Raw genomic sequence first — 23,064 nt, 5'->3', positions numbered from 1 at the left:
AGAAAAGGTTTTCGGACATAAATGAAAAAACAAATTACAGATTTCGCCAAAAAACTACGAGACGAATCTTTTGAGTCTAATTGATCCGTCATTAGCACATGTTAGTTCCTGTAGCACTGGCTAATTATGCACTAATTAGGCTCAATAGATTCGTATCACGATTTCTTCCATAACTGTGCAGTTAGTTTTTTCCATCTCTGTTTAATGCTTTATTTATTTGTTCAAAGATTTGTGTATTTGGAAAAAGTTTTTAGAAGTAAACAGAGCTAGCTACAATATGTAGTAAAGTATGATAAAGAAAATAAAAGTCAAGGAGTTGCTATGTTTTAAAAAACTGTAAAATAATCTTCTAAAATTTAAAGAACACTAAGTTTGTTACACCGTTCGATCGTCGATCTTACGATGATGATTTTAGCCATTAAATTTAAAAAGTAATAAATAAAGGATGTAGAATGAGTAAAATATGTTTGTGCCTATAGTGATAGATTAACTATGAGTTACACAGGAAAAAAACTTATTTCTTTACAAACCAAAAGGATGCAAAAACGAACTTTATGAATAATCCTAGTTCTAAAACTAGACTATGTCTCAGTGGGCAAAATCCACATTCCATGTTCTGAATATGGAGCATCGATGAGCTCATGCTCATCGGTTTCTCCATCCTCCACCTTGGATACCTCAAAATACTTATAATGGGCGAAAATGGCGCAGACACGGTCCTTCTCCAGCCCACACTCCTCAGCCGAACACGAAGGGCCGAAATACCATGGCGCTATCAAGAACACACGGCCACCAATGTCCTCGGCCACGCACCACTTATGCTTGGAGAAATCCATCTTATAAACAGTGACATCGTAGACGGTCCTGATGTCCCAGTCAAGAAGCTGGCAGACCATGTAAAGATCGTTCTCGGATTCCACCGAGAATTCGCTTGCTGCGCCCGAAACCCCTAATCCTCCCGCAATGGGGTCGGTGATCCTTAGGGCATGTCCAGCGGCGAGCCGGCTGTCGTCGACTCGCGTTTAACTGAGGAAAATCAGCTGATGTGGAAGGGATTAATTGAGGAGAGAGAACGCTGCCGTCGTCTCATCCATCTACGGCAAGAGCGTGTGCTCCCACGCGATACGACGAGGCCAGCACGCGTTGTACGGAGGCGATGTCAGTTCGTCGACGGCGGCAAGGATCTGCTACGCACGAGCGCGTGTGGGCATCTTCCTTTGGAGTGAACTGATGTATGCAATAAAATAGCTACAAAAATCAAATTATGTGTTGGATCACCATGATTTTTGAGTCCTAGGATGAATTAATTTGTCTATAGACGATCAAACAAAGACCATTGTACAAATTATCTATTTAGCTGTCTCTATGTTACAACAACTATCTAGACTGTTGTATTTGCTCTTATGGAGCTGAACACTGGCGTCGGGGTGAGCTCTAGCCTGCTAATAGCTTTGAAGTTAGAGTTGAAATAGAACTTTCCCTGGTAAGCACCGATAGAGCATATCGGCGTCTTCTCATGGTCTTTGCCGTCTATGGGTGGGTCTAGCATTTGTATGCCAATATCGTACTCGTGCCTGGTCCACTCCTCGTCTTCTCCGACGTGGAAGTACCAAATGACGGTGTCGACGGGCTCGACAAGGAGCACGACGCACCCTGGGATCGTCGGCTTGCCGGAGAGCACGCAGCTGCATCTGCTGTGCAGGGCTTCGGGCAGGTGCGCCAGCTGGATCTTGTCGTCGGGGTCCCGGGGATTCGGCAGGAACGTGGCGGCGGCGTCGCGGATCAGGATCCACCCCCGCGGCGTCGCCCAGGCGTTGCCGTTCGTCATCCCGGGACAACGACGGCGTCGTCGATGATGGCCTTCCTCTTGGAGATGCTGAAAAACGCCGGCCTATCTCCGTCGGCGCCGTGCTTCAGGGCGAGGCAAGGCACGACGGGCACGGCTCGACTCCTCCATATCCAAGCCCCGCGGACGCGTACGTTCCTCTTCGCTGGATCTGTAACCCGGCCGTACGCAGCCCCCCGCTTTTATAGGCAGAAAAAAAAATGCTGCCTCAACGGGTTCGATCCCAAGTCGGACACGGCGATGTCGCACAAAGATCAGGTATCACAATCAATTGGAATCGGAGAAAAAACAAACGATCGGTTCTTCAAATCGGAAACAAAAATCCCTTCGGCCTCCGCCGACGAAGCGAGTTTTGCTCTGGTCGACGCCTCGACGCGGGCTCGGCGAACGGGCACGCGCGCGCGCGTGACCGCTATCTTTTGGCCAAAGCGGTCCGAATCTCCGATCCATCCATCCACCACCCACACGGGCACGCACTCCGAATCTCTCCGATCCGCACGACCGCGTCCGCCAATCACCGCGTGGCCAAATCCCGAGCTTCCCCCCCCCCCCCTCTCTCTCTCTCTCTCTCTCTCTCTCTCTCTCGCTCATCTCCACGCTGTTTTTAATTCTCCACGGCTCGCTTCCGGTCTTCTCTGAAAGCTCTCTCTCACTAGTACTTGGTGTACAGTGCCACTGCGAGCTCTCCCTCCCTCTCCGCCCCCGATCTGGTCGCCCCCTCCCGTGAAACCCTAGAGCTCCGTCGGGCGGGCCACCTCCGGGGTCCCCGCGGGCGCTTAGTCAGCCGCGCTGCTATGGACCCCGCGCCGACGCTCGCCGCCGAGCTCTGGCGCCCGCCGCACCTAGGTGGCGGAGGCGGAGGCGGAGGCGGCCGGGCGCTGGAGGCCGCCGCCTCCGGTGTCACGGAGCAGAGCAGTGGGAGCCGCGCAGGGCGGAGGAGGCAGCGGGAGGCCCCGGCGCCCGAGGACGACTCGTCCAGGCTCGTCTCCACCTCCGGCGGCGGCGGCGGCCAGGATTTGGTAGGTTTTTGCTTCGCATTGGCCGTGATCCGTGTGGCATTGGGTGAGTTGCGGGTAAATTTTGGTGTGCCAGCCTTCGGGGGTGGGAATCTGGAGATTTACCAGGGAAAATGGCAGCCTTACACTTAATTAGTTTGCTTGTGCGGTCTGCCTTTGTATCTGATTGGAATGGTGCTCTGATGCTTTCTTTCTCATAGCTCTAGCAGGGTTCCCGTGGATGCATATTTTGATTACTATGAGCCCTCCTGTAGTTCTGGCAGTAGCTATCCACCCGCTGCTTCTGTGAAACCTGTATGTAGATCAGTAGATGGCTGTATGAATTGAAAAGAACACAGAACGTGCACAAAAAGTGCAGTAAGGAAAAGCTAGCACTATCAATAGTTTCAAAATCCATAATTAGCATACCTTTGATAATTGAGTGTTCGGAATACACTTCGTCTGTGCTGAATGCAGTTAGGCATAGGAACATGGGATGTGGCCTCAGCACGTGGAAGGCTTCACCATATGAGGTTTTGAGCCTTTTGATTGATATATAATCTGCTCTGGTTGTGGATGGAATTACATTGTAGCAAAATGCAGAACACAGTTGACGGTGTCATGCTCTGTTACACAGGGAAAATAAAGACCAAACTGTAGAAGTGCAGGATAAGCTTAAATTATGTGCAGCTGTTCATCCATGTGGTCTCATGTTATAGAATTGAGCCTTTACACGATGCCTCTTACCTCCCTAGAAGGTAAGACCAGGAAAGAAGATCCTAATCGTTGATTGTTCCATGATTATATTTCCAGCTAAAAGCTATTATCTCCTTCCATAAAGACATTAATCAAAGAATGAAAAGTATGAATGAGAATTACTTATCCTGTCTAAAGTAGTATGCATGCATGCAATACTAACTATGGATTCACATGTCATTTCATTTGTAAATACTTTGTGAGTTTTGTAATATTCCGAGAAAATATTACATGCAAAAGGTGAAAGTTACAAATATAAAATAATTTCATCCTAGTAATGTATTATTGTGAAATGTACCACCATACTTATGATTAAAACAGTTATAGATTACTATTTTCCCTTAATTATAAGCTGAAGCTGAAACTGTTTTTTCTTCAATCCAGGTAGCACAATTTGTATTCAGATTATTTATAGTTTATTGAAATGATATTTTGGAATATAATTTTTCATATTGTTTTAGATCTAATTTTGACACTGAATTAAGGAAACACATTCTTGCCTTAATGCAGTATAGTAAATTAGTAATTGGCATTAATTGTCTTTAGATAGTAATAAATGAGACCATTACCTCTCAAGCGGTAAGAGCAATATTAGCCATTGGATCATGAAAGATGGATGGCTCACAACACTTTGGTGTACTGTAAAAAAAATCCAAAGTGAATTTCTCATTCAACCATAAGTAGTGTTCGGCCTTTAGTACTGATGAAACTTGGAGCCTCAGATGGGCAAAAGAATGACTACTCTATAGCTATGTTCCACTATTTTGGTTGCAACACTATATCCATCTTTACCCTAGGTGCCTCTTTTGGTAAGGATTGCTTGTAGGGGGTTTGCACCTTATGTTCAACTTTTGTGGATGGAAAGCATGCATTTAGCACTCAGTAGCGCTGTGTTTTGTATGTAGAGTGAATTTTCTATTATGATATTTTGACTTTTGTTGCTGACTTGGTAATGCTTGTTATGTTCGTTTCACTGGAATGTTGATAGCCTATGTGTTTTTCAAATCACCCATCGACGATAATATGCCATAGAATTTCTCAATCTTCTTCTCTGCACAGCCATAGTCAGCACTCAACAATATGTTATTGCTGGGACCTTATTTGGTGCTGTAATATAATCATACAGCTTCCTAATGTTTGTCTTGCTGTACTGGAATATTTGGAACAGACCTTCGTTGTGATTTTGTATTTTACGTAAACCATATGTGTCTTGAATATATATATGATCAAGCTATAGGCCAACACTTGACTTAACTATCTGTGTTGAATGCTAAGTAGTTGGTAATTATGATTGCGATGCAACAGTTGTTGATCTTTAACTATGTTCACACGGATTAGAACTGCTGTTAGACAAACTATTAAATTCTATTTATTATCTCCATTCTCCAGTACTAACTTCTGACCCAACAAAAATCAACAACCTGTTGGCCCACACATTTTTTTTTGGCTGGAGATCAGATCCTAGGTGTTTCCATGGTCCACAGTGAAGTACCATCAGATGTATAACCCTAGAAATTGCATGAGATCAAATACAAGATGTAGTTAACACTCTTTTGCCTGTATTTAGTAGCAAACAGTGCTGTATCTTTAGCAGGCAGGCATAATCTTATCGGTGGAAGGCATCATTATCTGTCATACTAGATATTTGATTTTATTGGTGCCTTTTATGATTTTTTTTGCTCACTATATTCACCAATTACGGACTGTGTTGATAACTTGTATGTTTTTTTTAATTTTTATTTATTGCTTTTGAGGTTAGAAGGCAATATACAGTTTTTTGTGCCATAATCTTTAAAGAAAAAAAATGCTCAGTATTTTGATCGGCGGATTATGTGGCATTTTTATGAGCAGACTGATTCAGAAGCAAAGCGTTTCAAGGCAATTAAATCCAGTGGAGATAATGGCAGTTTAAGAACAGAGGCTGAAACTGATTCAAGAAATGCTAGCAAGTCTGTTGATAAAAACCCTCCACCACCAGAATTACCAAAACAAGACTACATCCATGTGAGGGCAAGAAGAGGTCAAGCTACCGATAGCCATAGCCTTGCTGAAAGGGTCAGTTAATGCATTATTTTTTTGTGTTTTCATTGATCACATTCCCATTACAGGAGTATCAAATCTGGTTACAAATTGAATCTGAAGAATTTTTTTCCTAAAAGTCACAATCATGTTGATACTACAATATGACCTCTGAAACTTCTGTTTAATTTTTACAGGCACGTCGTGAGAAAATAAGTGAGCGAATGAAAATTCTCCAGGATCTTGTCCCTGGATGCAACAAGGTATATTTTACTTTCAACAAGCAGTCCATATATTATTTTGTGCCACAATTTGGGCCATAGATATTTTTTTTTGTTACATCACCTCAGCTTTAAGCCATCCAGGATTCTGTTTCTGTATGTGATTTTCATCATAAGACTTTTGCTTGCTTGGCCAGGTTATCGGAAAAGCATCAGTACTTGATGAGATAATTAATTATATCCAGGCTTTGCAACGGCAAGTTGAGGTATACTGTTTCACTATTTCTACTTTATGAAATTTCTTTACCGTACATATCTCAGATAATACTGGTTTTGTAATTGCTATTACCTGCAGTTTTTATCCATGAAGCTTGAGGCAGTTAATGCCCATGTGAATAATGGAATCGAAGCATTTCCATCCAAAGATGTAAGTCCAGTAGTAGACTTAGCAGTTCAATTAGCATGATTAGTGTTACATATAAGACATATTACAAAGATCCTATGACATACAGTGCTGTTTGTTCTTTATCTTAGCTCCATTGTTTGACTTTGAATTCTCTGTCAGACATGTAGTTCTTTTCAAATTGCAACAGGTCCATACTCTATAACTAAGCCAGATATATGCTACTATATGTTCTAGTTTTCTGTAACACGTTATTTGTTCGTGTCGTCTGAAGATTGACTGAATTATATTGAACCTATACTGCTGAATTTCAAAAAAAAAAAAAGACAGTATGAGGCAATTTCGATTTGCAGGGGCTAAGACACCATTGAATATTTTTCCTGTTTTTGGCCTGTCTACCATGGCTTCATTTAAACTTCCAAAATGTTATGGCCTTTTGGTTGCAGTTTGGTCCTCAGATATACAGCACAGCTCCTGGATTGACGTTCGATCCGCAGACACCAAGGGAGTACGCCCAGGGATCTACACCATCTGAATGGCTCCACATGCAGATTGGTGGCGCCTATGAAAGAGTGACATGAACAGAACAAATTCAGGATGGTGGCCCAAATAAAGCATACCATGAGTTCATGATCAGTCAGAGACCACGGCTTTAGATTATTTTTTTCGAAACTCTCATGCTCCAAATTCAAATTCGATTGCACACATAGTATGGAGCTCATGTATTTAGAGACTGCGAGTGCAGTATTTTTTACATCTGTACCGGGATACAATGTTTATCAGATTCATGTATTCCACGGAATTCCTGCAGGCCACGCTCGTTCTTAGTATGAATGAAAAAGTAATAACCATCAATAATTTTCTTGCCAAATCCCAAATCCCCACATTTTGCTTTGTCATCACATGATTCATTTTGGATTTGAACATGTATTGCACGTAATTTGAACTTCCAGAACTTAAACGTGTGCTAGTTTGATCCATTTGAGAAAATTTTCACCAGACAGTTCAAACGGTTTTGCACGAAATTCATACGAATTCCAAAGCGAAGAAGAAAATCGATGGGGGAGGACCGGCGCAACTGCAGTACTAGAAACCCCGAAAACCCCGGTTCGGAAGATGATAAAATTACTATTCTACCCTTGACCCTGCAGATGCGGTACCGTTCCGTTTCTCCTTCGCCTCGCGTAGTACGCGAAATCTCCTTGTTGCCCTTCTCTCTCTCCTCTCTCTCTCTCTCTCTCTCTCTCTCTCTCTACTCCTTTCCTCTCCGCCTCCTTGCCCTCCTCCTCCTCCGCCCTCCCCAATGGTTGCCGCTGCCACGGCGCAGCCTGCCCATTCCGCCGCGAGCGCGTGACCTGCACCGGCCCATGCCCAGACCCTACCACTGCCCCCACCCGGACCCCCGATCCGGCACTCTGTGACGTGCCTCGGCGTCGATGGCGGCGCGGCGGGAGCAGCAGCAGCGGCGGCGGGCGGAGGAGGAGGGGGAGGAGGAGGAGGCGGGGGCGGCTGCGCGGGAGGATGCCGTGGAGCTGACCCCGAGGAGGACGCGGCTCCCGCGCGCGTGCAACAGCCGGCCGAAGGTGCTGCCCCCGCCCCCGCCGCGGCAGGAGCGGGCGAGGCCGGCGGTGAAGGAGGAGGGGGCGGAGGAGACGCCGAAATGCCGCGTGGTGACGCCGCTAGTGGCGGAGCCCGAGGCCCCCGCGGAACTGCCGCGGTGGAGGCTGCGCGGCATGTGGGAGCTCGCGTCCGTCATCAACTTCCTCCACGTGAGCGCCCCCCCTCTTGCCTCTCCCATTGCCTAGGAATCCTGCCCTTCCAAGGCTCTGGGTTTAGGGTGTATCGTATGGTGCTCGGTATTTCGGCTTGACATGGTTGCTCTGCTACGGCGCCGCAGGTGTTCCGGCCGTTGCTGAACATTGCAGTGGAGTTCACAGCGGAGGAGCTGGAGGAGGCGATCCTATGTCCCAATAATACGTTGGATGACGTCCATATGCCTCTGCTGAAGGTGATCACGTAGTATTTCTTAGTTCGTTTTATGCCTCCCCTTATAAGGTTTTATTAGGCCGCTGCGTCTTAGTTTATCGTGGAATGGGGTTTCTGGAGAACAAAGTGTTTGCCTGTTATAGATGCCAAAGATGTGCTTTTCTTATCCATATCATCATATAAGTAACATTCACGACCGAGGAAATTTGGTTAATTGAAACCCAAGGCGAAGGTTAACATAGTACAATGCTTCTATGTTAGTCAAACATATTGTTGTGATACATAATTAATGCCCATTTTACTAGTAAAATCATGTTACCTTGCAGTTTGCTGAACATATCTTCTTAAGAAAACGATCTTGATAATTAGAGACAAACACAAGAACACCAGTTTGTAGAGTAGTGTACAACATAGTGTTGCAAAGTCTGTTTTGAGTTGCCTATCATGTATCTACTACTTCCCAAACATTGCACAAACAGTTTGAGATATATTACCTATTTTCATGCTTCTTAATTGCATTTTGCAGTCGATTCCTCCAATAACTCGAATGGCTATGGGACGTGGAACATGGGTAACAGTGTTATGTAGGAAATTGAAGTACTGGTGGAACTGGGTACATGATGTTGTCCTTTCTAAGAACATATTTATGTGGAATAGTATGATATTCAGTTATTTAGCTAATAAAGCTAGTACTGCAGGTTGCAGAAGGTGATCTTCCAATTGTGGCCTCACATGGGTGAGTTCTAAACCCAGGCAATAAATTGTTGATTGAATCACCAGTTACAGCTGTACCTTGAAATTGTTTTTCCTTGCTCAGAGCTGAAATTGAAATGTACAAGGCACTTGAGCCAGCAACACGATTAGTGATCCTGAAAGCGATATGTGATATACGTGTTGAGGTATGTTCCCTATGATTCCAGTGATTTTTTTGAAATATATTTGAATCAGTTTCCTATATCAATGTGTAGTAACTATTAAGATCCACTGTCTTGCCCCCACTGCATGCTTCATATTACATGTAACTGTCTCATGCTCAACTTCTTAGTGGATTCTGCTAGACATTCCATTCAACCAAGGACGAGTACATTATTTATGCTGTATTCCAGAGACAAGCTATTCAATTTGTGAAGCATTTTAAACTTTATCTTCACACTCAAATAGATTATGTTTAATGATGATGCTTTGTTATACGACAGCTGAAAACAGTTGTAGTGCCAAAGAAACAAGGTGAAGCCTAATTAATATTCCAAAATTGTTCTGTATTAGCAACTTTATACTTGTAGTGGATCCTTGTAGGAAAGGAATATTAATTGAGCAGGGGGCAGGGGCTAACTTAGCCCTTACTCATTAAGGTTGGATTGGAGCGCAAACGTAGTTGCAAGTATTATTGTTATGTTTTCTAGTCTTAAGCATGGATTGTTTATGTTTCTTCCAAGTTTGCTGACAAATTGTCTGATCTATTAACATCTAATTTTTCAGCAAGAGGATATTCGGAACTTCATAGACAGGTCTTTAAAGCGCGGTTATGAGCTTCCCGTGTTCCGTAAAGAACGTATTGGAGGAGATTCATATGGAATCTCATACTGGTGCGCAACAGCCAACTTTCGATATAATTATGTAATGTATTTCAAGAACACTTTTTTTGTGTGTCCAGGGGCATCTCTAATAAATTGATATGCTACAGGTATGATGAGGATTCAATCCTTGGACATCGGTTGTATCGTGAGATTAGGCAAGTGGACTATGGGAAGGAGCTGACCAAAAAAGCTAAAGGGAAGGGAATCTCAAGTGTCCCAGTTGTATCCTATAAATGGGAGACTGTCGCATGCAACTTTGATGAATTTGAAGTAGCAGCAGTAAGTTTTGAGTGAAACATATGCATTTCATTATGTTTTCTATGATTTAAGCTCTTGAATAGTTTTCCTGTTCCTTTATTCTCCATGTAGCAATTATGCTTACAATAAGATTGAATTCATGGGTTGTGGCAGGTTGCTCAGTATAGCAAAAACCTTGTTGCTTGTTAGATTAAAACTTTGATTGCATTAACATTTATTATTGCATATTCTGCAAATTAACAGAGGAAAAATGTTGTGTGTTTGTCACCACAAATGATACATATGCTCCTCCAAAACTTAAATTGGCAACCACACATGCATGGGTGCCTTTTAGAACTGATTACTTACAATTCACCACGGGATATTGTGCCATCTACAATCACGTAACTTGAGATGGAGAACCTGTGGAGTTAACTTTTTCACAACACTTTCTCTCTCTCTGTTGTAGGAAAATTAGATCCTCCTACCAGGTGTAGCTTGCTTCCTTCACGTCCATGATGAAAAACACTTTCATAACGGTTTCTGTTCCCACCTAATAGAAAGTATAGACACTGTTAAATCTCATATGAATGATACAACTATATACATAGAGTTTGTACTTTCTGTTGGAAGAGAGCATAAATATGTATGAAGATGTTTCTGCACCTTAGACGTGGAAGGAGTAACTACACCTGGTAGTAGGATAGTGTGTGTATATATATACGTACATACATACTGTAAAAGTACTTTGGCTCAATGTTTTTAAGTCGTCCGACTAATCGTGATTAGTCATGGACTCATGGTTAGTCGTTCTAGTCGGTACTAAGGACACTTGATTCTAACCGTGATTAGTTAGAAAGTCGCCCGATTAGTTTTGATTAGTCATCCTAATCGGTACTGAGGCGACTAGACTCAACTTTCCAATTTGAAAACATTGCTTTGGCTGTGGATATATGAAGGTGTAACCTCAAAAATCTTGAAAGCTGAATGATATCACTCTAAAAGATTGATGGGGGCATATGTTTGTCTGTGCATTAACATCTCACTGTGGAGATTAATTTGGTAAAGGAGAAAAAGTTCTTTCTCATGCATGTAAAAAAGGTTACAAGATTTGCTATTCCTTAGTTACTGGTGGCTGGCATATGTTGCATTGGAATTTTGTTAGAAAAGGAGGAGCCTATAGCCCTATATAGATGGTTGTGCAACATTGTCATTGAATATATTGTATAAGAACTTTTACAAAACAATCGATTATCTTGTAGTACTACACCTCACATCATTTTTCACCCTCTTGTTTGTCCCAAAATGATTTCATCTTTGAGCAATCATTGCAGGGGAGTTTGTGGAAGTAGAGAATAATACATTGAAAGTAGATAAAGTAGGGGATAATCGCATTGGGGATCGATAAAGTGAAGGGTGCTCTTTTTTGCTTTTGTATTGGTATGTGTCATGTGTGGAATGGGTGAAAAGTGGAGTTATTGTTGGACGGAGGAAGTAGTTTGGATCAAATTTATGGAAATTTATTGATTCTAGTTATTTTCTGCCTATTTTATGTAGGAAAAACTCTTTTCAAGTAGGAACAGGACTGAGGTCTCACTTGGCAAGAAGTTGAAGATCAATTATCTTCCAGATCTTGAAAAGATTCACAAGGTATCTAACCGCAGGTCTCAGAGAGTTAAAATTGCTGGTCATAGAATATAGTACCATGTTATTCTATCACAACGTTTTGCTCCTCTTATAGAAGAAAGAGAGGCTGCTCAAAAAGCAACATAGAGAAGCACTCCTCCTTGACAACCGCTTGACAGTGGATGGGTTCACCTCTGTCCGCTCTCGTCGTCAAAGAAAGCGTGTCACCTATACTTTTGGTAAGCTTAAAGCTGATGTGTTTAAGGAAAAAGGTGACAATCGGAGGAATATCGGACCATATCTGCTTTGGCCTTTGTGTCATGGTTCTTCCTGGAAAGACAATACTGCATTTCTTTTATCCTTTTGCATTGAAATGAATTGCTATTAATATTTCATCTGGTTCAGTGGCAGTTCCCAATAATGTTTTTGGTCAATTCATAAGTCTTACATCTTGTCCATGTAGTTAGATGTTCAGTCAACTTTTGGTTTTGATTGTTATGTCAGTTAACATGCACTGTAATTTACTAAGCTTTTATCTGTTTTCTTTGAGGCTTTGAGTAAAGCTATACATAATCTGATTATCTCGTTATTTGATAAATGCGAGCAAATTACTCTCAGCAAACTTGTTGATATGTTGTCAAGTTTGCTGTATAATTTTTTTTTTCAGTTTCACAGTCTGGTCATTTGATGCACCGAGTGGTGTCAATTGGAGCAAACTCATATTCATATGCATAATTTACTGTTTCCCCTACTGAAAACATTTTTACTTGTCATGCAGATGATTATGAGCGTTCAATAAATGAAGCCATAAAATCAACAAAGTAGGTCGATCATCTCTGATTTAATGTTTTCATTTATTGCAATTTTGGAAGCATGATGCAAATTTCTGTACTATGTTGTGATGCAAATTTCTGAATTATCATTGACAGAAAAGGTGAGAACTCTTCTGAGCTCATCACTACTTCTAACAGAAGAGTACATCCAAAACGAGATATAGGGACCAATGTTACTGGTCCTTCGCCATTGTGCAATGGATTCTATGGAGAATATCCACCAAGGTCTTATGGCCACCAAGGAAGTGATGGTGAAATAAAATCTGAGACTCTCGATCGCAGGTAACTTCCTAAATGCTTGTTGTTTTGCTGGGTCTCCGCTGATGCTTACTAGTGACCTATAGACATATTTATGCCATTATATGTACAGGCAGAGGAAAAGATCTCAAAGGTACACACAAGATTTTGTTGAGGCTATCTCGGACATTGACCCAAACTTTGACAGTGATGACGATATCATGGGTGAAGCAATCTATGATGAGGAATATCTTAGAAGTCGAAAGCAACATAAGGCGAGACTTTTAGAAAAGGATGAAGAATTTCAATTGGAGCAAGTAACCAATGATGATAATTATGAAGTGGAATATCCTTCAAGTACCAGTGAAGATGAAAAGGAGCCCCAACGGTACAAGAGATTGGCTACTTGCAGTCCTCGAGAGACCAAGTTGAGATCTTTTGATGGATTCCAAACAGGCATCAAACGAAGTAAGCGTTCCACCCGCCCACAAATTAAGTATCATCAGTATGATCTTTCTGGCACAGATACAGAATTGGGAAAGCCAGGTAAAATAAATGCATCAGATCCAAATGCTGGTTGTGATGCACCAAATGAGATGGAGCTCTCGACGACTAGTCAAGACCAGGAGGAAGAAGGGGCTGAAGTAAATAAAGAGCGGCCATCTCTGCTTGGTCCTAGCAGGGATAATGGAAGCGCTGAGAGAAGATTCCTCGACCTAAACGAGGTTGCGCCTGTTGGCTGTTTTGATGAAACACACACTCGCAACAGCGAAAGGCGACCACCTGGATAGCAGCTGAGGATCATGTCCTGGATTCAGATCCTGCGTAACATTGTTGACCTATCATAAGCCACTGAGCATCCATGAGAGGTTGATGTTCATGCATCAACCTGATTGCAGGTGCGTCCGGTCTGCCAACTTGGAAGAACCAGTGAAGAAACGAGGTGGTCCATCATGAGTGCAGCGGTAGGATTCCTCTGCTGATCCAGTCTGTTGAGTGGAGATCATGGTGAAATGTGTGTGCTAGATGTCTGGCTCGCATCAACTGATAGCGTTTGCTTGCCAGATTACCATTTTTTCTTCTTCTCGAGTCATTGTTGTTTCACCCCCGGCTACATATGCTTGCGAAATCGCGAGGCCTAAATGAGTAACAATTGTTGGTGTGGCTTGGCCGCTCGAGGATGTATCGCTGCCTTTCGTGTTGTGATTCTATTTTCCCTAATTTGTGTATTTTTTTGCTTCACTTGCAAGTTGCAACTTCAGTCTATGCGTACCCTAGCAGACGAAAGTGATTCTTGTTCCCTTTCCCGCGAGTTTGAACCACTGACAGTTTACCATAAAACCTAGAAAGCTTTAAGCAGCGAACTATTTGTTCGTGAATGGTGTTCATACAAAACTACTATTCATATTTGCATCTGTTAAAGGCCCTGTTGAGGTGGAGGAAATTTTTAGGTTTAGTTGTTACATCGGATATATGGATACACATTTAAAGTATTAAACATAATATAATAAATAAACAAATTACACGTAGTCTAATAACAAAATAAATTATAGATTTTGTTAGGAAACTACAAGATAAGATGAATTTATTAAGCCTAATTAATCCGCTATTAGCAAATGTTTACGGTAGCATCGTATTTTTGCCAAATCATAGTAAAATTAGGCTTAAAAGATTTATCTTATGATTTATACGTAATATGTGTAATTATTTTTTATATTTAATACTTTATATATATATATATATATATATATATATATATATATATATATATATATATATATATATATATATATATATATATATATATATATATATATATATATATATCTTCAAACATGCGATGTGACGGTGTAAAATTTTTTTTGGGAACTAAGCCACGAGTCAAAAAGGAGATTCAAAAGCAAAAATGGCAAGCGACAGGAGAAGTTGGGCTGTAGCCAATGCCAGGTTGGTTGGGCTGGGCCACAAGGCCCAGGTTGCCAAAGATATCCGACACACCCTATCGTAGGGGCTGGTGGCTCCGTGCGGACGAAGAGTTAACAAAACCAGACCTCGTCCGCCTCCACCGGCGTCGCGGAGAGATCCTAAACCCTAGAGAAGGCAAACCCCCCCTACTTCCTCTCGCCGCCGCGCCGCCGCCGCTGCCGCTGCCATGGCTCCACCTCCAGCACCTGCAACCACGAGCGCCGCCAAGCGGTCGAAGAAGCGGAAGCAGCCCGTCGCCCCCACGCCGGAGCCGGAGCCGGACTCCGATACGGAGGACTTGTCCTACGACACCCCCGCGGCCGACGAGGAGGAGGCGCCGGACCAGATGGAGGAGCAGGAAGAGGAAGATGAAGGGGAAGAGGAGGAGCAGGAACAGCAACACGATGGAAAGAAGAAGGAGAAGAAGGAGAAGAGCAAGGAGAAGAAGAGGAAGAAGAAGGGGAGCGAGGGGGGATCGGGGATTCTGACAAACATGCTGTTCTCAGAGCTCGGCGTCTCCGAGCCCACTGCCAGAGCCATCAGGGAGATGAACTACACCTACCTAACCCAGGTTCGCCCTACCTCCCTACGAACCATGCCATCGCATCTGCGCAAAGCTTCTCATTACCTGCATTAGCTAGTAAATTGCTAAATATCCTATTAGTTCTGAGAAATCGATAATTATTTATTGCATGACTAATTGGATGCATGTAACCGAGTTAGTTTAGTAGATGTGTGCCACATAGAATCAGTGTTCTCAGAACGCCACATGAATTGGTAGCTGTTTCTGTGACACTTAGGTGTTCTGTAGGTTAATGTGGCACTCAATTGGATGCCTTTAACTGAATTGAGTTTAGTAGAGGTGTGCCTGCATGGAATTATCATTGCTTATTGCGCTTGAACCACATGGAATTGTTGTTGTTTATTGTGCTCGCAGATTCAAGCCAGGTCTATACCACACCTGTTGCAAGGGAGGGACGTGATGGGTGCGGCCAAGACTGGTTCAGGGAAGACCCTTGCCTTCCTCATACCAGCAATCGAGATGCTTCACCATGCGCATTTCATGCCAAGGAATGGGACTGGAGTTATTGTTGTTTGCCCAACAAGGGAACTTGCCATCCAGGTATGGTTTTGCATCAGGAAATAGTCTCTATACTCCATTCACAGTATATGCCTGTGTATTGCAGTTATGGATTATTCTGTTCTTATTTATGTGTTACAATTGATATTTTCCTCAGACACACAATGTTGCCAAGGAATTAATGAAGTATCATTCACAAACTCTTGGGTATATTATTGGTGGTAATGGCCGTAGAGGTGAAGCAGATCAGCTTGCAAAGGGAGTCAATTTATTGGTTGCTACACCAGGAAGACTTTTGGACCATCTTCAGAATACCAAGGGATTCATATATAGACGGCTAAAGGTAAAGGAACTCACATTTTATTCTTTTGGTTCAATGGATGGATATAATTTGTCTCTGGAAATAGTGTAGGTATTAGGACCATCACATGAGCTAACTGAAGAGGAGCCACGAAATTCATATTTGTAGTGCAATATAAACTTGTTCACATCATCAGTTTTTGTTCTCTTGTCTACACTATCTTGCTAATGCATTTTGTGCTTTTGGGTCAACCTTTATCGGCCAGGACTAAAAGCATACCTTTTTGCCATGCTACTTTTTTTTTTGTAGTGCCTTATAATTGATGAAGCTGATCGTCTACTTGAGCAGAACTTTGAGGAGGATATGAAACAGATATTTAAACGCATTCCTCTGGTATATATCATCTGCATCTGACAATTATCACTATATGCAAACCATAAGTTGTAGTTCTATGCTGACATAATGTGTTTTTATTTTGTAAATCACTACTTATGCTATGCAGAATAGACAGACAGTTCTTTTTTCTGCTACACAGACAGAACAGGTTTGTGAATTTATTATTCAGTTTATTGAAACTTTTTGTTATTTTTTGCTTTAGATGAGTGTACTAATTTGTTGATGTATTTCACAGGTTAAAGAATTTGCTAAGTTGTCATTTGAGAAAAACGAAGAAAGTACAACAAAACCTGTTTATGTCGGTGTTGATGATGGTGAAACCAATGTAAGGAAATGTTGGGTTTTTTTCCCTTCTTTTCATAATGTCTTGTAGGATAATAACCATAATGCTCTTACAGGCTACTGTTGAGGGCTTACAGCAAGGATATTGTGTCATTGATAGTGCAAAAAAGTTTTTGGTTCTTTATGCTTTCCTAAAAAAGAAACAGAACAAGAAGGTCATGGTGTTCTTCTCATCGTGCAATTCAGTCAAGTTCCATGCAGAACTTCTAAATTTCCTCCAGATTGAATGTTCTGATATCCATGGAAAACAAAAGCAGCAGAAACGTACTACAACATTCTTTAACTTCTGCAAGGCAGAAAAGGGTATCTTACTATGCACTAATGTGGCAGCACGTGGACTTGATATTCCTGATGTGGTTAGTTTTTTGTGGTGATTTCCTTCAAATATCTCATGTTTGAGTCCCCCTCTGCTGATATAAGTATGTTTACCCTTGTTTAGGATTTCATCGTGCAATATGATCCTCCAGATGAACCAAAGGTAGGTTATTCTGAATGTACCAAGTTAGTTTTCTATTATTTTCATTTACTTATTTTGCCGTACTCGTTTACTTTCAGGATTATATTCACAGAGTTGGACGTACTGCACGTGGTGAAAAAGGCAAAGGAGAAGCACTTTTGTTTTTACTGCCACAAGAACTGAAGTTTCTTGTCTACCTGAAGGTAATATATTTTACATATAAGTAATATGTTTTCCATTTCAGAAGTTAAGTGAAATTAAACATTGTCATATATTGGTGCCTGCAGGCTGCTAAGATTTCCCTGACAGAATTAGTGTTCAATGAAAACAAAGTTCCAAATTTGCAATCGCACCTTGTAAGTGCTTTTTCGTGGTTAGTTGTTTCAGCACTGTTTCCAAATGTGTCTAGTAGTTGTAACTCAAGTTGTTGGGCAGGAGAATATTGTTGGTGAGAACTACTTCTTGAATCAGTCAGCTAAAGAAGCATACAGATCCTACATTTTGGCATACGACTCACACTCAATGAAAGACATCTTTGATGTTCATAAACTCGATCTGAAGGTACACTGCTTATTAAAGTTCTTTCTGAAGGATATTAGGTTTCCCTTTGCATGATCAATTGTTACCCATTATGTGCTTTGTTTCATTGGACATTCAACTCACAATAAATGCTATTTTTTTTCACTTTCCAAATCTTTTTAGCTGTCAAGTGTAGTGCCTGTTGATTTTTCTTCAATTTTAGTAGATTTTAGCTTGTTTATTTGTAGTACTTTGCTCTCTGTGTGAAAATAGTTTGTGCAAGGTAAGTGCTGATAATTGACCATCTTAAACTAAATGAATTTCTTGTGCAATTCTGTGCCGAGCTAGATACAACTATTTGAGAAAGAAAAGAATTGTATTTCGTTGAAAAAAAATAAATTCAAACAAAAATAAAGTGTACATGCAAATGTGTCTTGTATGCAACTGTATCAATCAACCTGTACCAAATGTTTCTTCTTGTTTCTGGATTAACATGGTAATTTCTAGGTTCCTTAGTACTAACCTGGTGGCTTTTTTAGCCTTCTTTTCATAATACAGTAGAAGTAGGTTTCTTGAAAAGTGAATTGAGTTTATCTAATGTACGTTGGTGTTTACGACTAATTCCTTCTTTTCTAGCAACTAGCTAAATACACATGCTTTGATACGGAGAAATGAATTAGACGCATGCTAGTATTGTTTGAACTTATTTCTAGAGATTAAAGATAGAGCCAATATACATGACCATTTTGAAACAATATAGTTGATATATGGCAGATTCATTGCCACTACCATTACCTTCTATTACCTTTTAGAATAGTATAGAAACTTGATTTTCAGAGATAAAAAATAGTACCAATATATAGGACTATTTTGAAACAATATAGTTGGTGGATGACAGACTCACTGCCACATTACCAGTAGTGATTATTGATTTGGGGAGAAATATCTAAATCCTCTCTATCTGGCAGCATGTGGCGGCGTCTTTCTGTTTCAAGAACCCACCAAAGGTGAACATCGATTTGGAGAGCTCTGCATCCAAACACCGGAGGAAGATGAGGAAAGTGGAGGGTGGAAAGAGACACGGCATCAGCGCTGCAAATCCCTACGGGAGAAAAGGTGGTGATGACAAGAGACAGTTTTCAAGATTCTAGAAATGCTCAATATGAGTCCCAAAGGCCCCCCTGGCCCTATGAAAATTTTGATAGGTAACTTATAATATCGCAGCATGCTGTAACACAACTATTATATCCCAACGATGGATTCACCTAGTTTAGCACTCAAGATAGAGAAATGAGAGCGAAACTGTGTACCAAAATCATTGCTGGTTTGTGGTGTGTTATTCCAGTGTCCTGTCCTGGGTACTGGACTCTACTCAAAGATGAGCCGAGTATAATTGTACTAAAATGAAATTCTACGATATTGCCATTGATAAAGATTGCGTTCTACGAAATGTCAACATGGGTGGGCCAGCTCGACCTGCGCCGGCGCCACTTGGACGCCGGCGGCCGGCGGTGACTGGCCGCCGGCGACCATGTCTTGCAGGCGATTCCTGGGCCCGGCACATCAGAATCAGACAACCACGCCATTGTCCTCGTCCTGTCGTTCCGCGGCATCCATCTTGGCCTTGGCCTCCTGCAGCGCGGTCACCAGCCTCGCGAGGCACGAGTCGACGTCGTCTCGGGGGTTCTTCGCCGTCAGGTGCTCGCCGACGTCGGCGGGCACCAGGTCCACCTCCTGCAGCAGCTCCTTCACCGCGGCGAACATGCCGTGGTCGTCGACGTCGAGGTGGATCTTGGCCATGGACTTGAACGTCTCGAAGTCGCAGTAGGACATCTCGATCTTCTTGTCCATCCTCCCCGTCCGGATCAGCGCCGGGTCCAGGTCCTCGATGTGGTTCGTCGTCAGCACGATCAGCCGCTCCTCCCCGAACGCCGACCAGAGCCCGTCGATGAAGTTGAGCAGGCCGGACAGCGTCACCTTGCTGTCGCCGCCGCCGCCGCCGCCGCGGTCGATGACTTTCTTGGAAGCCTTGGCGTCCCCGCCGCCGCCGTCGTCGTCGTCGTCGGTGGCCTTGCGGCGGCCGGTCAGGTTGCTGGAGCAGTCGACGTCCTCGATGACGATGATCGACCTGCACGTGGTCTGGATGAGCAGCTTGCGGAGGTCGGTGTTGGTGTGCACCGACGTGAGCTCCATGTCGTAGACGTCGTAGCCGAGGTAGTTGGCCATGGCGGCCACCATGGTCGACTTCCCCGTCCCCGGCGGGCCGTACAGCAGGTACCCACGCTTCCACGCCTTCCCAACCCGCGCGTGCTGCTCCTTGCCGTTCCTGAACATGTCGAGGTCCTCGATGATCTCCTCCTTCTTCGCCGGATCCATCGCCAGCGTCTCGAACGTCTTCGGGTGCTTGAACGGCACCTCCGTCCACAGCGAACACATGTAGCTCCTGACACAATTAGTGTTAATTAATCTAATTAACAACCTAATTAAGAAGTTGAGTGTGTGTGTGTGTTAATTAGTGTGAGTGATTAAGACGTTAGGATTAATTAGAGGGGTTGGATTACCCGTCGTCTCCCCAACGGGAGCTGGGGATGTTGGTGTAGAGCTTGCGCTGGCGGCTCTGGGCCATGAAGGCGCGGCCCTGGTCGCGGACGTGGGGGAGGTAGGCGGCGCGGACGAGGTCGCGGTGGCACTCGTGGAAGACGAGCCGGTAGGACCGCCGCTGCGACGAGCGGCCGCCGCCGCGGCGCCCCTTGTCGTCGTCGTGCTCGCAGTGCACCGACCACCACAGCGTGGCGCCGCGGAACAGGTCGGACACCTCCTCGCCGTCGGCCATGCTGAGCACGAGCCCCTTGCTGCTACTCCCGCCTCCTCCCCCTCCCCCCTCCCCCTCCTCCTCCGCCGCCGCGCGCGTCCTCGGCGGTGAGGTGCCGCACGTCGTCGCGCGAGCCGACGGCGCCGTCGAGATACGCCTTCGTCTCCGCGAACACGTCGCTGCGCGTCATCCGGCCGGCGTCGTACTCGTGGATGGTGATCGACAGGTACGGGTCGATGAGCGCCGCCAGCCGCCGCGCCCGCCGGCTGAGCTGCCGCGCCACGAACGTCTGCACCAGCTGGAAATTCTGCAGGTTGCGCAGCAGCATTGTCACGATCAGCAGCGCCAGCCCCGAGTTCACCGGCCCAAACCACGCCGCCAAATCCATCGCCGATCACAATTCACAGCAACAATCTCTCTCTCTCGATCTTGCTGCTCTTCTTTCTAATCTGACGATGATGATGTGATCACAGTAATGCACTTATAGAGTGCAGAAACATCAGTGATCAGAATGAAAATTCGTAGTGTGGTACACGCGTAAAGTTGCCGAACTTGGTGACCGAATTGAGACCACTTTCGGGCACTTTGGCGCGTAATGGGTTCACGTGCATTCGGGTTTCAGACTTTCAGACTGCGAGGACTCTCCCAAAACCCCCCTAACGGTGGATGTTATGTCCAGTGCCAAACTTTAACACTTATAGCCGTCAAGCCTTTTGGCGGTGCTCCTTATTACGGTCTTATTTTTTCGTTTCTGTTTTCATATTTTAGACGTTTTTTATCATGTATTTTTTTTAAGTTTTTACTCCCATCATAAAATTCATTTTATGAGGTAAAAAGTTTGATTTTTTTTAATGTTTGATTATTTGTCTTATTTAAAAAATTATGAAAATATCATTTATTTTGCTTGTGACTTACTTTATTATCAAAAAAACTTTAAGCACGACTTGTTATTTTTTATTTGTACTAACTTTTGAATAAGACGAATGCTCAAACGTTGATCCCAAAAAAAATCAAAAATCTTACGTTATGAAACGGAGGTATTAGTTCACTAAGAATATGTATATAAAATTACTCATAGAGTCACGTTATTTTTTTATTAGTAAATATGTTGTTTGGTTTTTCGCTAAATAAGCTAAACAATCACTCACTTAACTTTTCGGAGGTAAGATTCACGGCAATTCGTAGCCGTTGATCGCACTGATGCGATCGGGGTTGTGTCGTGTTCGTAGAAAAAGATTGTGCACGTAAGACGTTCTTTGTCAGCACTGACGACACTGCGATCAGAACAAACATTGTCTGATGAGTTGTCTGTTGTCGTTTTTTAATCTGAGCTGTAAGGCCATTATCGGTCATGCGAAACAGTAGTTTGCTTGTGTGTATTTTTAATCAGAGTGGGGGTGGCGCCATGGCGGCCAAGCTCCTGAAGAGGAGTGGATGATCACTTTGGTGACAGCGACCGATTGATGGTGGAAAGAAGAAAAAGGCCAGGAGATCCAGTCATCCATGGGCCATAGCTAGATATATAGCACTGCACTAACAACAAAAACTATTTACTTTGATTTAATTTCTTCATAACTTTTGTTTGACACACCAGAAGTGCCCTTTGTTGCTTCATGGTAGCATACATAGCTAAGATCTTTAAAAAAAAGTAAAAAAAAAAACTGCCGACAACTTTTTATACTTTTGCAGATATTTCTCTGAATGTCTTTTGGGTCCTAATCTTTTTCTGATCACCTTGTATGAAGGCACCAATCCTCGTCATCCGGGTAGATTAACCGTCGAAGTCTTTGACCGGAAATGCGACGTAGGTATGCGCATTAACAAGACATACCAGACATATCGTGGTTGTTTTACATCGTTTTTTTTTTTCAGTGTGTATTTAATGGCACCACTTTGTTTGTTGGTAGATACTAACTCCGTTTTATAATATAAAATATTTGACTTTTTTATTATAACGTTTGACCATTCGTCTTATTCAAAAAATTAGTATAAATATAAAAAACGACAAGTCGTGCTTAAAATTTTCTTGATAATAAAGTAAGTCAAAAGCAAAATAAATGATATTTTCATAATTTTTTAAATAAGATAAATGGTTAAACATTACAATAAAAAAATCAAACATCTTACATTATTAAACGGAGGGAGTACAAACTTACTCGACTTAATGTGATTGAAGCTTTATAGGCACTTTCGGTAGAGATATTCAAAGCTGGTAGATCATGAACAGGTGACGTTTTGGACATCAACGTGTTGATCTCTTCAGTCTTCTCTCCTAATTCCAAAATATAATTTCACCTAAACCGAAATCATGTTGCAGTGTGATCCTAGAATGGTGTCGACGTTGTTCTTCACTCGCGAGAATTTAACATCCAATTTACGAAGATTGTCAGTTCGCCAAGAAATCGAGTAAAGTTATTTGAGCACAACATGTGCCTGCCCAGGTTTTTTTTTATGA

General features: G+C 42.9%; 4 protein-coding genes and 1 pseudogene across 4 annotated transcripts; 3 read left to right on the top strand and 2 right to left on the bottom strand.

The window, feature by feature from the left end:
• Positions 1-430: 430 nt before the first annotated feature.
• Positions 431-1,981, bottom strand: LOC102700612. The gene is made up of 2 exons (XM_006651859.2): positions 1,405-1,981; positions 431-982 (listed from the first exon to the last, which is right to left on the bottom strand). The coding sequence occupies exons 1-2, from the start codon at positions 1,826-1,828 to the stop codon at positions 582-584; spliced, it is 825 nt and encodes a 274-aa protein (XP_006651922.1). The 5' UTR covers positions 1,829-1,981; the 3' UTR covers positions 431-581.
• A 464-nt stretch (positions 1,982-2,445) lies between these two features.
• LOC102700326 (transcription factor BHLH089) lies at positions 2,446-7,107 on the top strand. The gene is made up of 6 exons (XM_006651858.3): positions 2,446-2,865; positions 5,449-5,652; positions 5,814-5,879; positions 6,035-6,103; positions 6,193-6,264; positions 6,687-7,107. The coding sequence occupies exons 1-6, from the start codon at positions 2,641-2,643 to the stop codon at positions 6,819-6,821; spliced, it is 771 nt and encodes a 256-aa protein (XP_006651921.3). The 5' UTR covers positions 2,446-2,640; the 3' UTR covers positions 6,822-7,107.
• A 373-nt stretch (positions 7,108-7,480) lies between these two features.
• Positions 7,481-13,917, top strand: LOC102716390 (DDT domain-containing protein DDR4-like). The gene is made up of 12 exons (XM_006650683.3): positions 7,481-8,009; positions 8,138-8,248; positions 8,753-8,839; positions 8,925-8,962; positions 9,044-9,125; positions 9,706-9,812; positions 9,911-10,082; positions 11,598-11,690; positions 11,782-11,905; positions 12,445-12,487; positions 12,596-12,781; positions 12,870-13,917. The coding sequence occupies exons 1-12, from the start codon at positions 7,677-7,679 to the stop codon at positions 13,525-13,527; spliced, it is 2,034 nt and encodes a 677-aa protein (XP_006650746.2). The 5' UTR covers positions 7,481-7,676; the 3' UTR covers positions 13,528-13,917.
• Positions 13,918-14,771: 854 nt separating this feature from the next.
• LOC102700046 (DEAD-box ATP-dependent RNA helicase 27) lies at positions 14,772-19,123 on the top strand. Its single transcript, XM_006651857.3, has 12 exons — positions 14,772-15,272; positions 15,639-15,824; positions 15,940-16,125; positions 16,393-16,476; positions 16,586-16,627; positions 16,715-16,804; positions 16,878-17,177; positions 17,261-17,299; positions 17,377-17,481; positions 17,566-17,634; positions 17,714-17,839; positions 18,766-19,123. Exons 1-12 carry the CDS (start codon positions 14,889-14,891, stop codon positions 18,946-18,948), a joined length of 1,794 nt encoding a protein of 597 aa, XP_006651920.1. The 5' UTR covers positions 14,772-14,888; the 3' UTR covers positions 18,949-19,123.
• A 55-nt stretch (positions 19,124-19,178) lies between these two features.
• On the bottom strand, positions 19,179-21,039 carry LOC102716109 (annotated as a pseudogene).
• Positions 21,040-23,064: the final 2,025 nt, after the last annotated feature.

This window comes from Oryza brachyantha, chromosome 3 (genome assembly GCF_000231095.2).
Source record: "Oryza brachyantha chromosome 3, ObraRS2, whole genome shotgun sequence".
Taxonomy (NCBI): Eukaryota; Viridiplantae; Streptophyta; class Magnoliopsida; order Poales; family Poaceae; genus Oryza; species Oryza brachyantha.
This window is presented reverse-complemented; position numbering and strand designations above follow the sequence as displayed.